At 59.4% G+C, this 12937-nt stretch overlaps 1 protein-coding gene across 4 annotated transcripts in view; it reads left to right on the top strand.

Annotated features, from left to right (window-relative positions):
* MROH1 (maestro heat like repeat family member 1) overlaps window positions 1–12937 on the top strand; it is a 56963-nt gene that overhangs the window by 15529 nt on the left and 28497 nt on the right. For 2 of the 4 annotated variants that reach the window (XM_056333107.1, XM_056333105.1), the window contains exons 11-23: window positions 1429–1542; window positions 1885–1958; window positions 2684–2803; window positions 3780–3890; window positions 4957–5101; window positions 5228–5268; window positions 5848–5989; window positions 6332–6384; window positions 7043–7150; window positions 8020–8139; window positions 11045–11167; window positions 12206–12352; window positions 12550–12576. In XM_056333107.1, the coding sequence (XP_056189082.1) occupies window positions 1429–1542; window positions 1885–1958; window positions 2684–2803; window positions 3780–3890; window positions 4957–5101; window positions 5228–5268; window positions 5848–5989; window positions 6332–6384; window positions 7043–7150; window positions 8020–8139; window positions 11045–11167; window positions 12206–12352; window positions 12550–12576 (1325 nt within the window). The remainder of the gene's footprint in view (window positions 1–1428; window positions 1543–1884; window positions 1959–2683; window positions 2804–3779; window positions 3891–4956; window positions 5102–5227; window positions 5269–5847; window positions 5990–6331; window positions 6385–7042; window positions 7151–8019; window positions 8140–11044; window positions 11168–12205; window positions 12353–12549; window positions 12577–12937) is intronic. The other 2 variants (XM_056333109.1, XM_056333108.1) reach the window with 1 other exon arrangement.

Below are 12937 nucleotides of genomic sequence, written 5' to 3'. Positions count from 1 at the left end.
TATCTATATCTATCTTGGAGGATATTGTGGATATCTTATGTATGTATTTATAACTATATCTATCTGGGAGGATATTGTGGACATCTCGTGTACATATTTATATCTGGGAGGATATCGTGGACAACTCATATATATATCTACATTTATCTGTATCTTGGGGGATGTCATGGACGTGCAGAAAGATGGGAGGGAGGGGACGGTGGTGGTTTCTGTCCTGGCTCAAGCCCGCGGCTTCAGGCTTGCAGCAGGCGGTAGCTTTGCGTGTCCCTAAAGTCTGGCATCCAGGGATGCTGGAGCTCTCTGAGGAAGAGCATGGGGCCAGCTCTGCTCCCCTGGAGCTCACTGCTGGCTCAGGCCTGATCATCCCCTCTCAGGGACCTTCCCAAAGGCACTTGTCTTGGTTTCAAAAGTGTCTTTGGAGCATTTTGAGCTGTACCATCCCACTGCAACCTCTCTGGCAGCCGGGTTCTGCAGCGTGCTGTGCCTGTGGTGCAGGGCAGTAGGTGTAGCTTGACTTTGGGGGTACCCTGCTCATCTGTATGTCTCGTTGCTGTATCTTGTGTACGGCTAATGCCGTGGTTATTCTGGGTTCCTGCAAACATTCAGAGTGCAGCAGGGTCCCCGGTGGTCTGGCTGAGCAGGAAATGTGGGCTGACCTACAGCTTGGATGTTCTCAGCCTGTGCGTGGAGCTCTGTGGCTGGAGCCTGGCCTCCCCCGGTGCTGTCCCCACCGAATGGCTGTGGCACAGACACCGAATGGCTGTGGTACAGACAGAAGCCTGTGCCATTGCCAGAAAAAGAGCAGTGGTGTGACAAGCTGCTGCTGAGTCAGGGCTGGGTGCCGTCCCTTTCTTGCTAGCATTCATGAAGGCGAACCTGCAGCCGAGCTGCCTTTGCCTGAGCCATCTCCAGGCTGCCCTGCCGCTGAGTGCCTGTCCCTCCTCAAACCTGCCCCTCAAATGCCCACGAGCGCTGCTCCCATTTCAGCATCTACAGGCTGGTTTTATTTTTAACAATCAAAATGTTTTGATAGACAGGGCAGCACTTGTTGGAAGGTATAATTTAAACTCCAGCTCCCTAGAGAGTGCAGGAGACATGCTGAGAGCACCGGAGGAAAGCTGAGGTCTGGATGTGAGGAGCAGGATGGGCTGGTGAGCCCGGCTCACAGGGTGACATGGCAGCGGGTGGCTTCCCCAGGGAGCTGCCAGGCCAGGAGAGGAGCGGCGGTGCTCACCACACCGCACATGGTTAGACGCAGCTGGCAAAGCCCCACCGTGTGCAGCAGGTGTGCAGCTCCCCATTGCACATGGGGATACATGGACTGGGATGTCCCCATGCAGGGGATGCAGTGCCCACATCCCAAACCTTTCGGTTGTGTGTCATCCCCGGGGCGACGTGCGTCCGTGACGGTTGTTTTGGCTCCCGCAGCCTGCTCGTTCCCTGACCGCGTGCTGGCCTTCCTCCTCCCAAAGCTGGAGAGCAGCAACGAGAGGACTCGCGTGGGGACGCTCCTCATCATGAGGCAGATCATCAACAGCGCCCGTGAGTACCAGGGCAGCTGCCACCTGGCTGGCCACGGTCCCTCTCGGGGTCTCGAAGCAGCAAGGTGCAGAGGGGCTCTGTGCAGGCTTCCTCAGACTGGTCCCTCTCCACGAGTCCCCTCCCTCCCTTGCTGGGACCTGGGGTGAGGTGACGAGCCCATCCGTGGCTGCGGGGTCAGGGGAGTAGGAAACCAGCCTGGTGGCCCGGCCAGCTGGGGAGGGGGCGAGGGACAAAGCCTTCCTTGTCACAGAAGGGGGAAGTTGGGGACCAGCAGCTCTGTCCTCGGCAGCTCAAGAGCATCACCGAGCTTCAGTCTGTCATCTTTTATTTTTTTTTTCCCAGCCTCTCAAATGGAGATTAAAAAGCCCTTTATTCTTTCATCTATGAAACTTCCTCTGCAAGACAGCAACAATAAGGTGAGCTAAGCTTCTGCTCTTCCGTGGGGTGCTGCAGGGGTGAGGGTTTATTTCTGGGACCCTGCACAGCCATACTCCCGCCACTGCCAGCCCAGCTGTCGTCCGCTGCCTCCTCCTGTTGCTCACCTCTCTCCTAGCTGGGGGCTTTGGCACAGTTCTGCCAACATGCCCAGGAGATACCCTCCCCATAACAGAGGAGCACACGGGGGCTCGTTTTCCATGTGCCCTGCGCAAGGAGCAGGGCTGAGCACAGGCAGCCCTGCCTAGCAGGGCGTATCGCTGCTGCAAAGTCTGGTCCTGCCTGAAGTGCCACATGTGAGTGATGTGCATGGCCGTGCCGGGAGTGCTGTGCCGCCAGCAACTTGGCTGACATGGTCGCAGGATGCGTCCCACTTGCAAAACACAGACCTGGCTTTGCCAGACATAACTGCCTGCAGTGGGTGGTGGGGCTGTGGGCTCCTGCCCGGTCCCCCCTGGGCTAACCCCACAGGTGTGAGCAGCGAGCAGCTGACTCCAGCGTCCTGTGCCGTGCCCGGCTGCCGCTGGCGGAGCCCAAACCCAGTTGAAAGGCTGTGTGTAACCCATAATAACACTCCCTGCTGCCGAGGAGGAGGTGGCAAAGGGCAGCTGTGAGGAGGACCCTGCTGCAGGCAGAAATCCCCGCTGCTTGCAGCTTCTCCCCTCTGCCCTTTGCCGACGCTGGTGCTGCTGCTCTGCCCGTGCAGGTGAAGCGGGCCATGGTGCAGGTGATCAGTGCCATGGCTCACCACGGCTACCTGGAGCAGCCTGGCGGGGAGGCGATGATGGAGTTCCTTGTCCGTCAGTGCGCCCTTTCCTCGGATGCGGTAAGCACGCCTGGGTGGACTAAAAACTCCTCAGGAAAGGTACCGGGTGGCACTGGGCAAGTCCCTGTCTGTAGCCGTGCACATCGCTGGCTCGCTGCAGCACCGATTTAGGCAGGCCGGTGGTAGAGGCAGCCCAGTACCCAGATGTGTAGCCGTGCTGTGCAGCCTGCAGAGCTCTGCCGTCCGGCTGCTGCTCAGCACTGTCCTCAGCGGAGCGGCGCAGAAGCCTGCGTGCTTTGCTTTGCTTCACCTGCAGCCTCCCGAGCCTGCACCCTCCCCAGGGCAGCCTCTGCTCTAGGACCCGAGCGTCTGAACCAACCATACCCCCCCAGTTCTGTCCCAATGCAGGTTCCCCACCTCAGACCCTCAGGATGTCCCCCTTGCCATCCCCGCCATCCAGCCCTTGTGCAGCAGCACTGCAGCTTCTTCCCTGTCTTTTCCCTATGGTCATGTGGTTCTTGCCTCCGGAGCAAGGACCTGTTGGGACAGCTCTCCCTGCATCCAAAAGATGCCAGCCAGGACTCGGGGGGCCGTGCTGGCAGGACTTCCTGCTCTGTGCCCCCCTTGTAGCCAGCCTGAGTCAGGCTGCTTGCCCTCTCAGTATGAGGGTAGCTCCTTGACATGGGGGCTTGGCTGCCTCCAGCCCCACTAGTCCAGCTGAGCTGCAGAGATGTGGGCACAACAAAAAACACCCTTGGGCTCCTCCCGTTTTCCTCAAAGAGGAGCAGGGGCGATGGCTGGGGCTGCAGCAGCACCTCTGTACATCCTGGATGGAGCTGGAGCATGTGCCGGGGATGGGCCACAATGGAGATGGGCTTTCATGTTCTGCCCGTTCCTGCCAGCACGCTGTTTGCCAGGCATCCCATCTCGATGGCTTGGGCAGCATGTTTGCTGAGGGAGTCAGCCAGAGCTGCTCCCGGTTGCTGCCAGCCCTGCTGCAGCATCCGTGCTGACCTGTGCTCTCCCTCTCTTCCAGCAACCTAAAAAGCAGCCACCAGATGCCGATGACCTCACTAGTGACAGCGTCCAGAGCATCAGCGTCAATACGCTCTTTCTCCTTAGCACGACTGTTGACAGGATGAGCAATGTGAGTCTGCGGAGACATCTCCGCCTCTGGGGTGGTGGGTGCTGCTCCCAGAGCCACCGTCCACATGCTGGGGGTCCTGTCTCACCCTCAGCACAGCCAGCACGACCCGTGCAACATGCAGGGTGGCCTGTCTGCCAGGTGGGATGGATTGTCACCACTCCCAGTACTTGTAGGAGCTATTGCCATTATCCCCATCCCTCTGGGAGCAGGGCAGAGGTCTGGCTGGGGAAGCTGTCTGCCCAAGGACCTGTGTGTACCCACCCTGTGAGCTTCTCTAAGGCTGGAGCAAGGCAGTAGTGCTGGAAGTCCCCAGCACAAGCCAGGCAGGGACCTGCTGGAGCGGGGCTGGGGGAGGGACACGGAGCTGGTCCGAGGGCTGGAAGCCCTCTGCTGCGGAGAAAGGCTGGGAGAGCTGGGGGGGCTCAGCCCGGAGCAGAGGAGGCTGCGGGGAGACCTGGCTGCGGCCACTCGGTGCCTACAGGGGCTGTAGGAAGGTGGGGACGGGCTTTTTAGCAGGGCCTGGGGCGACAGGACCTGGGGGGCGGCTTTGAACTGAAAGGGGGAGATGTAGGGTGGACACAAGGAAGAAATTTGTTATGCTGAGGGCGGCGAGGTGCTGGCAGAGGCTGCCCAGAGCAGCTGTGGGTGCCCCATCCCTGGGAGCTCAAGGCCAGGCTGGACGGGGCTGGGAGCAACCTGGTCTAGCGGGAGGTGTCCCTGCCCATGGCAGGGGGGTGGGACTGGCTTCTCTTGGAAGGTCTCCCCGCCCCCCCCCAAACCCAAACCGTCCTGTAATTCTGTAAAAGGAACACCCATGGGCTGGAGCTTTGGTGCTGCTGGAGTGGAGCGCAGGTAGCAGAGACCTCTCCCTTCCTGAACAATAGCACTGGTTGAGGGTACTCGGGGATTTTCCCTGTCAGCAAAAGGCCTTTTGGATTGGCATCTTTCCCTCCTCTCCCTCTCAGTCCCGTGCTCCGATTCAGGGTCCCCCTCCTGCAGGTGGGCTCCTGCCAGCTGCCCTCAGCCAGCAGACGTGGCCAGCGCCTTGCTCCCCTTTTCCTGGCAGGTCCTGTGGCCGTACCTGCTGGAGTTTGTGACCCCCATACAGTTCACCAACGCCCTGACCCCACTCTGCAAGAGCCTCATGTACTTGGCCATGAAGAAGCAAGAGGAGGGAGAAAGCGCATCCCTTATCCGCTACGACCTGAACGGTCAGTCCTGGCTCACCCCTGCAGATGCTGGGCTGCACCAGCTTGAGAGTTGCCCGCACACCAGGCAGCTGCTGCCCTGCTTCGTGCCTGGTGCCGTCTTATGCTGCTTTTCCCTTCTTTTCGCAGCAAATCTTCCTTCGCCCTATGCTTTAACGACGAGATTGCTGGTGAGTGGCCTGGAGGCAGAGCTCTTCCTTTCTCCGGTGACTGGCACGTCTGGAGAAAGCGTTCTCCCTCCCCTGTCCTGGATGGACTCGGAGGAACCTGCCCCAGACAATGGGCAGGGTGAACGCCCCATTTCTCCTCGCTGCTCCAGGCAGAGGTGCCCGTATCCAGAACCATTGTGCACCTCGTGGGTGCCCCCCTTTCCCCTCTGGGTGCAGGGGTGCCTCTGTGTAGGTAGTGAAAGCGCAGACGGAGGTGCCCAGGGCTGCGTGAGTGGGCTGGGCTGCAGTGCACATCTCCAGTTGCACTTCCAGGGCTTTGAGAAACCGCTCCTCAGCCCTGGAGAGGCCGGGGTTTGCTCCTCTGGGGTGAATCCAGGTTATGGAGAGATGTTCTCTCCCGACAACATTTCTCTATCAACAGCTGGAGCAAAAGGAGGAGGCTGTAGTTTCTTTGAGGTGTAGCGAGCAGTCGCTTCCCAGTGTCACATTCTTGCGTTTTGATTCCAATTTTCTGACTTGCAGCCTGGAGATGACTTTTCTCTGCACTTAACACCCTTTGTTCCATCCCCGACCTTTCAGGTTGTATCTTCACAGCCGTATGTAGGAGACTGCCGGGGGACGGCTGCCCTGCGTCTGCTGAACGTGTTGCATTACAGCGTCCACCCTGCGCTGGACCAGCTTTGGAGCAAGAAGATCCCTCTCTTGGTGGAGCACATAGAAGGTAGGAAGGGGCTTCTGCCTGGGAGAAACCCTCTGCTGGAGTCACCTTCTTCAAACTGGATTGCGTGTGCCTGGACGCTTGGAGGTGTGCAGGAATAGGGTGGGGTGCTGCCCACATGCCTGTTGACCCTCGGTCTGTTGAAGCTCTCTGAAGTGCCATTTCCTATTTTAATAAGGATTTTAATCACCCTGGTGCTACTAATTCCTACCGGGCGTGCCTTTGAAGAGGTTAGCGCCGCTGCGTCAAGTACAGGACACACCGCGTTTGAAGAGCGGTCTGCCCCTACTACATGACGTGCAGTGCGGGTGAGAAACCAGTGTAAAAAAATGTGCTTTCTCCTAGAGAACATGGAGAAGTCCCTGTCCCAGAAGGATTGGGAGGAGAAGCTGCTGCTGGTGAGGGTCCCTGTGCTGGGGAGGCGATGGGGTGGTGGGAGGGCAAGTGGCAGCCAGCTCCAGAGCTCCCGGGCTGGGCTCGCCCAGGCTCGGCATGCAGCACGGTGACATGAGCTGGCTCCACAGAGGCAGGCATTTGCCATCACCCACCCTGACCCTGGTGGCAGAGGTGGTCACTCATCGTCATGCTGCCAGGTCTTGTTCGCTTCAGAGGCGGAGATGCAGGTCAGCATGGAGAGTGACTGCAGGGAAGGTGAAAAATGAGCTTTCAGGCTTGCTGGTGGGTCAGAGAACAGCGGTCCCAGGAGTGTCTCCCCACTTAATTGGAGAGCCTTAAAATAGGGCATGGAGAAGCAATTAAAACTGGGCAGGGCCCATCCTGCCTCTCTGCTGATGGCAGTGTTACTTAGGGTAGTTTATCTTGGAAGAGACCTGACCCTGAGGAAAAAAACCCACATTTCTGGAGCAGGGGGAATGGCTGGCAGGATCCACTCGGGTGGGCAGCCTGCCTTCCAAAGGGGATCCCGTGGTGATCCAGTGCAGCCCAGGGTCTGGGTATGTCCGACACGAGCCCCCCGTGTTTTATTTATTGCACTGAGGCTCCTCGCTCAGCTAGGTCCGTTAGGACGCCTGCGGCTGACAGCTCTTCCTCCCGCAGTTCCTGCAGGAGACGCTGGTGGCTGTGTCTGACAACACGTGGATTTGCCATTTTGTCACGGAGATGTGCAGGCAGCTGCACGGCTACAACGGCTTCCCACTGGAGAAGGTGATCACCGGGGGGGAGTGGGGGCAGCGACGGGCTGGCAAGCACCTGTCCTGCCGCAGCGCGTTAGCGGGGCAGGGGCCAATCCAGCCCTCGGTGCTTTCCCAAGGCATTGTTCTGCCGGTAGCTTGGTGCTGGGGAAGGGTGTGTGAGGAGGGAAGGGGTAGCAGGAGGTTGGCGAGGTGGCTGGGCAGTCTTGAAAACGGAATATATTGGCCGGTCCACAGCCAAATCCCTGGCTCGAGAGGTCCCGGCCGGGCTGCGCTGCTCCGCCTGTGCTGGTCAGAGCCAGCGAGCTGCGGGCTGAGCCAGGCCAAGAGCTCTCTGGTGCGAAGGGCAGGAACCGAACGACCCCATTTCCCACCGCGCCGGCGCAGGGGTGTGCAGTGAGCGGTGACCTCCAGCTGGCGAGCGCAGGAAACAGGGGAAGTCTCCTTCTGGGGGGTCGGGGTGGAAGAGGTGGCTGCCGAGGGCCGTGGTGTTTCTGCAGGGATGTAGGAGAAGCTGGAGCCGAGCCCAGCTTGACTGGTCACCAGGGGCTGCTGAGGCATCGCTGGAAAATCTGTCTTCGCGCTCCCTCTGTCGCAGTGACTTTGTTTTCCTCTGGGCAGGACCAAGGGTTTTGTTATCCCTGTCCCTGGCTCCGATGAATACAGTTGGCTCTTCCTTGGACAGAGCGCTGCTCTGTGGTGCAATTTCTGTCCCGGTGGGCCCTCGTACCCCAGCTTACAGCCAGACTCTGCCCTACACCTTTGCTTTAGGGCACGCACCTTCAGGGTGCTGTGAGGAGCAACCTGCGTGACCGAGCTCGGCCTGCCCGCGAGGGCTTGGCAGGGTTTCACGGGGTGGTAACGTTACTCTTGCTCTTCCAGAACTTCCTGTATAAATGCATCGGGACGACGCTTGGGGCATGTGCCAGCAAAGACCTCGTGCAAAAGCAGCTGCAGGAGCTCCTGGAAACAGCCAGATACCACGAGGAGGCAGAAAGGGAGGTGAGGAGGAGTTATGTCAAACACCCCAAAGGTCATCCTGATGGACCAGGAGAGCAGTCCTACCATGATGACCTCTCTTTTTCCAGTCCCACCACACCTGGCCAGGGCTCGTACCTTCTGGAGAAAGGCTTGTAGGGTAGGTCACAGCATCTGGGTGAATGGGCCCAGAAAAGTGAAGAGAGCCCATGTGCAGCAACCCAACGGCAAGGGGGCTCTGAAGCTGGGTGAGATGCAGGGGGTGCCTTGGGACACTGTCTCAAGTGGGGTGTGAACCCAGACTGGGACAGCATGCTGTTGTTCCCCAGCCCTGAATGTGCTGGCAAGCTCCTTTCTCAGGGAAATCATCAAATTACAGAATAGCTGGAGTTGGGAGGGACCTTTGAAGATCACCTAGTCCCGGTGCCATGGGCAGGGACATCTCCCGCTAGACCAGGTTGCTCAGAGCCCCAGCCAGCCTGGTCTTGTGTGTTTATAGGGATGGGGCATCAATCCCTGCTCCAGGCAGCCTGTGCCAGTGCCTCACCACCCTCAGCGTAACAAATTTCTTCCTTGTGTCCACCCTACATCTCCCCCTTTCAGTTCAAAGCCGCCCCCCAGTCCTGTCACCCCAGGCCCTGCTAAAAAGCCCGTCCCCACCTTCCTACAGCCCCTGTAGGCACCGAGTGGCCGCAGCCAGGTCTCCCCGCAGCCTCCTCTGCTCCGGGCTGAGCCCCCCCAGCTCTCGCAGCCTTTCTCCGCAGCAGAGGGCTTCCAGCCCTCGGACCAGCTCCGTGTCCCTCCCCCGGCCCCGCTCCAGCAGGTCCCTGCCTGGCTTGTGCTGGGGACCCCCGAGCTGGGCGCAGTGCTCCGGGGGGTCTCCCCAGAGCGGAGCAGAGGGGCAGAATCCCCTCCCTCGCCCTGCCAGCCACGCCGCTCGGGGTGCAGCCCAGGAGCCGGTTGGGTTTCTGGGCTGTGAGCGCACGTTGCCGGCTCGTGCCCCGTTTGTCACCTCCCCGGTCCTTCTCCACAGGGCTGCTCCCCCCGTCCCCCCCAGCCTGTGTTGGTACAGGGGGTACGGCCTCGACACAGGGGCAGGACCTTGCACTTGGCCCTGTTGAACAGATGCACGAATCCTTTGGTGCCAGGAGGGTCTCTGCAGGTTTCAGGGATGGCGGTGCCGTGGCAGCCTGGGGTGCGTTCGGAGCTGCCGGTGCCCTGTTACTGCCAGGTGCCTTCTCGTGGGCATTGCCATCACTGCTGTGCTGCCCCCAGCTGCCTGCCTGGCTCCACGCCTCTGTGCCCAGCGAGCATCAGCCTGATGCCATACGGGGTGTTTTTGGCTCTGGCTTCATCGTTGGGCTGGGGCCTCATGTAGCCCCACAGTTCTGGGGAGTGAAGCCAGAGCCATAGGAAAAAAAACAACCCAGGAGTTTTCTTTTGGTTCAGCTGCCTGTCCTGGTGTGCCGTGGGGTCAGGTGGGCTCAGCGCCCTGCTTTGACAGCCAATTGTTCCATTAGCGTGGCTGAATCATGACACGTTGCCATCCTCTGCAGCGTTAACTTGTGTCTCCAGCGTGAGCTTTTGCTCCCTTGGACCCTCCAGCGTTGCCCCATCCCTGCGATGGGGAAGAGGACCTAGCTCTTCCCACTCCTCTGGGCTGCAGCCCACTGAGCTGCTGTCACCCTGGGGCTGGGGCTACACCTCCCACTGCTCCCCAGGGCATCTGCAGCTGGTGAGACACTTCTCTGAGCTCCAGCAGTTCTTGGCTGCGCCAGGATGGTCTGGTGACATCTTCCTGTGCAGTGCCCCTCAATCCTCGCGCTCACCGTCACACCACGGACCTGCTGCTGCCTTCGCTGGGGATGCTACCTCATCTTTCTTGGGCAGCCTCCAGCTCATGTGCTCAAGTCATAAAATCATTGAGCGGTTTGCACTGGGAGGGACCTCTGAAGGTCATCTAGTCCAACCCCGTGCCACGGGCAGGGACATCTCCTGCTAGACTAGGTTGCTCAGAGCCCCGTTAAACCTGACCTTGAATATTTCCAGGGATGGGGCATCGACCACCTCTCTGGGCAACCTGTGCCAGTGCCTCACCACCCTCACAGTAAAGACTTTCTTCCTAATGTCTAATCCAAATCTCCCCTCTTTCAGCTTAGAACCATCACGCCTGGTCCTATTGCTACGGGCCCTGCTTAAAAAGCCATCTGCTTATGGATGCTTTGCAGCATTTTCTTCACCGCCAGCTCAGACCCTCCTTCGCTACCCTGGAGCTGAGGTCGGGGTCAAGCCCTTCCTGCCCGTCCTGGCCAGACTGATGCTCCGGCTTCGCACACTCCCCGGCTTCCCGTTAACCTTGGCTGAGCCGCGTTGCCGTGCCTGGCTGGATCGCCCCACTGCCGAGCGCTCCCCCCGCCTGCGGCTGCCTTCCAGCGCAGTGCAAACACAAGCTAATGGTGCCTGGCTTTGCTCCAGCTTATGCAACTCTGTCGAGGGCCGCTCTTGAATAAACTGTTTATGGAGTTTCAGCCCAGCTCGCTAGACCTCCTGGAGGTACAGCAGAAAGGCAGGACCTGCTAAGCCTGCTTTGCTCTTGCTTCCAGCCAGAGCGCTCGACTGGGCTCCTGCCTCCCGCAGAGTGGCTGACGTCTGCCTGCCGGAGAGCGTGCCATGTCTGTCCTGCCCCCATGGCTCTTCTCTGAGCTCTGTCCCGGGCTGTCACCCAGACAAGGACAGCGTTATTGTGCCCTGTGTCCCCTGGAGGGGAGTCCCTGGCTGGAGAGAGCAGAGCACTGGCTGCCAGGACTGCTCCCAGCTGGGCACAGCTCAGGTGCTGGGAATTAAACCAATAAACAGGCTCTCTTTAACTGTCAGCTGGGGCTGGTGAATTAATAGCTTTCTGCTAATGTGTTTTCTCTGCTTCCTCTAGGGACTTGCTTCCTGCTTTGGGATATGTGCAATAAATCACCTGGAGGAAACCCTGGCCAAGCTGGAAGATTTTGTTCGGTCTGATGTCTTCAAGAAATCCGTGGGCCTGTTCAGTATCTTTAAGGTAAGAGCCAAAGGGCCCCCGCTGCGACACAGCCAGCAGCAAAAGGCTCGCGCAGGCTTCTTCAGATGCGGCGTGTGCTGGAGCGCTCCTTGGGAGAGGAGTTAATTTCCTGCCTTGGTGGGTTTGGCTGGGGGCTGGGGGACCCTCCACCTCACCGGAGAGCTGCTCCCGGCATCACGGGCTGTTTGGCACCAGCCCCTCGCTCTCAGCCACACGCTGCTGGAGGCTCGCGCCCCGGCGGAGCTGCTTGCTTGGCTGGCTGGGCCTGGGCGAGCTGTAACTTGGCTCCTGCATCTGCCAGGGGACCCTGGCCTGATGTGGAGCGTGGTTTGGCTGTCACCCACGCCGGTGCCTGAGAGCGATCCCCGAGCAGCTCCTGCAGCTGTGCGTGTGCCCCAGGAGATGGGGCAGTTTCGTGCCCTGAGCACTGGCAGCAAAAGTCTTTCCTCAAATTTTCTGACCTAGGCAGCTGTCTTAATTCCTGATCTCTAAGACCGGGTGTTTGAGGGACAGGATTAGCGCTGCGCGGATGTGGAAGAGACACTGGCCCACAACAGAAGGGTGCCTAGAGCTCAGCGGCTGGCCAGGGAAGCCCTCGTGCCACCCTTGTCCTTGCCCTGCCCCTCGGGCTGTGGCACAAGGTGGGTCAGCCACCAGCTGCTCCCTGGGACAGAGCAGAAACCTTTGAGCCCCGCTGGTTAACAGGCAGGGGATGCTGATTTCTAGCATGGTAGTTAACCAGCAGTTAACCTGGTTAACTTGCCCAGGCTGGGGCTCACGTGCTTCCCCACAGGGCTCTAACAGCTGCCGTTAGTGCAGATTGCGCTTGGGTGACGGATGCTCCATCAGGGCTCTGGGGGGTTGTTGCCACCACCAAAAGGATGGACAGCAAAGTTCCGAATCCAGCTTGGAGGGGCCCTGTCTTCTAGGGGGTACCTTCAGCCGGTGAGGCAGGCCACCTCCCTGTGAGACCTGGGAAGAGCCAGCCGTGGCTTCCCCACCAGTCCCCCCCATTCACTTTCTCACCTGCTCTAACAGGACCGTAGCGACACTGAAGTGGAGAAAATAAAGAGCACTCTCATCCTGTGCTATGGATACGTCGCTGTGTACGCGCCCAAGGAGCTGGTGCTGTCTAGGATTGAAGCAGACATCCTGAAGAACATCTTCCAGTACTTTAACACTAAGGTAAGCTGTTGGGACAGCCCATCCTCCCCGGGGAGGGAGAGCACGCCTGGATGAGCTGGAGCAGCCAGGCTCTTCTGGATGCTCTGCCTGAAGGGTCCTGCTGGGACACGTGGGCAGCCCCTGGGAGAAGGTCATTCACTACGGAGTCTTCTCTCTTGCGTGCATTGCTAACGTGTGTTGTTTTTTCACTTGTTCAGGTTCTGGGAATAAAGGTAGAAACCAAGGTACAGTGTGAGGCATTAAATCTGAACTCCTCTCTGCTCTTTCCCGCTGTGTCTGTCTGCCTCTTGCTCTGGGTTCCCCTGGAGAGCAGCCCCGAGCTGTGCTCGCAGCAGCACTCCTCTGCCCGTGGGGACTGGGAGAGCTGCAGGAGCTGCTGCTCCTCGCCCCGGGTGCCCCAGCCCAGTCCTCCATGCTGGAACTGTTGCCTGAGAGTGCTAAAACTCACAGCAGAGGGGAAGAGAAAAATGCTTTTCTGGCAGGACAGGAGCTGCGGGTGAAAGCGTGGCTCAGGGGGGCACCACCCTGCTGAAATGCTGAGCTGGCCAAAGGCTGCATTGGCCTCCCATGGTCAAGCTCGCTGCC

Source organism: Falco biarmicus, chromosome 3, assembly GCF_023638135.1.
Source record: "Falco biarmicus isolate bFalBia1 chromosome 3, bFalBia1.pri, whole genome shotgun sequence".
NCBI classification, from domain to species: domain Eukaryota; kingdom Metazoa; phylum Chordata; class Aves; order Falconiformes; family Falconidae; genus Falco; species Falco biarmicus.
Note: the sequence above shows the minus strand (reverse complement) of the source record. Positions and strands in the feature narration are given on the sequence as shown.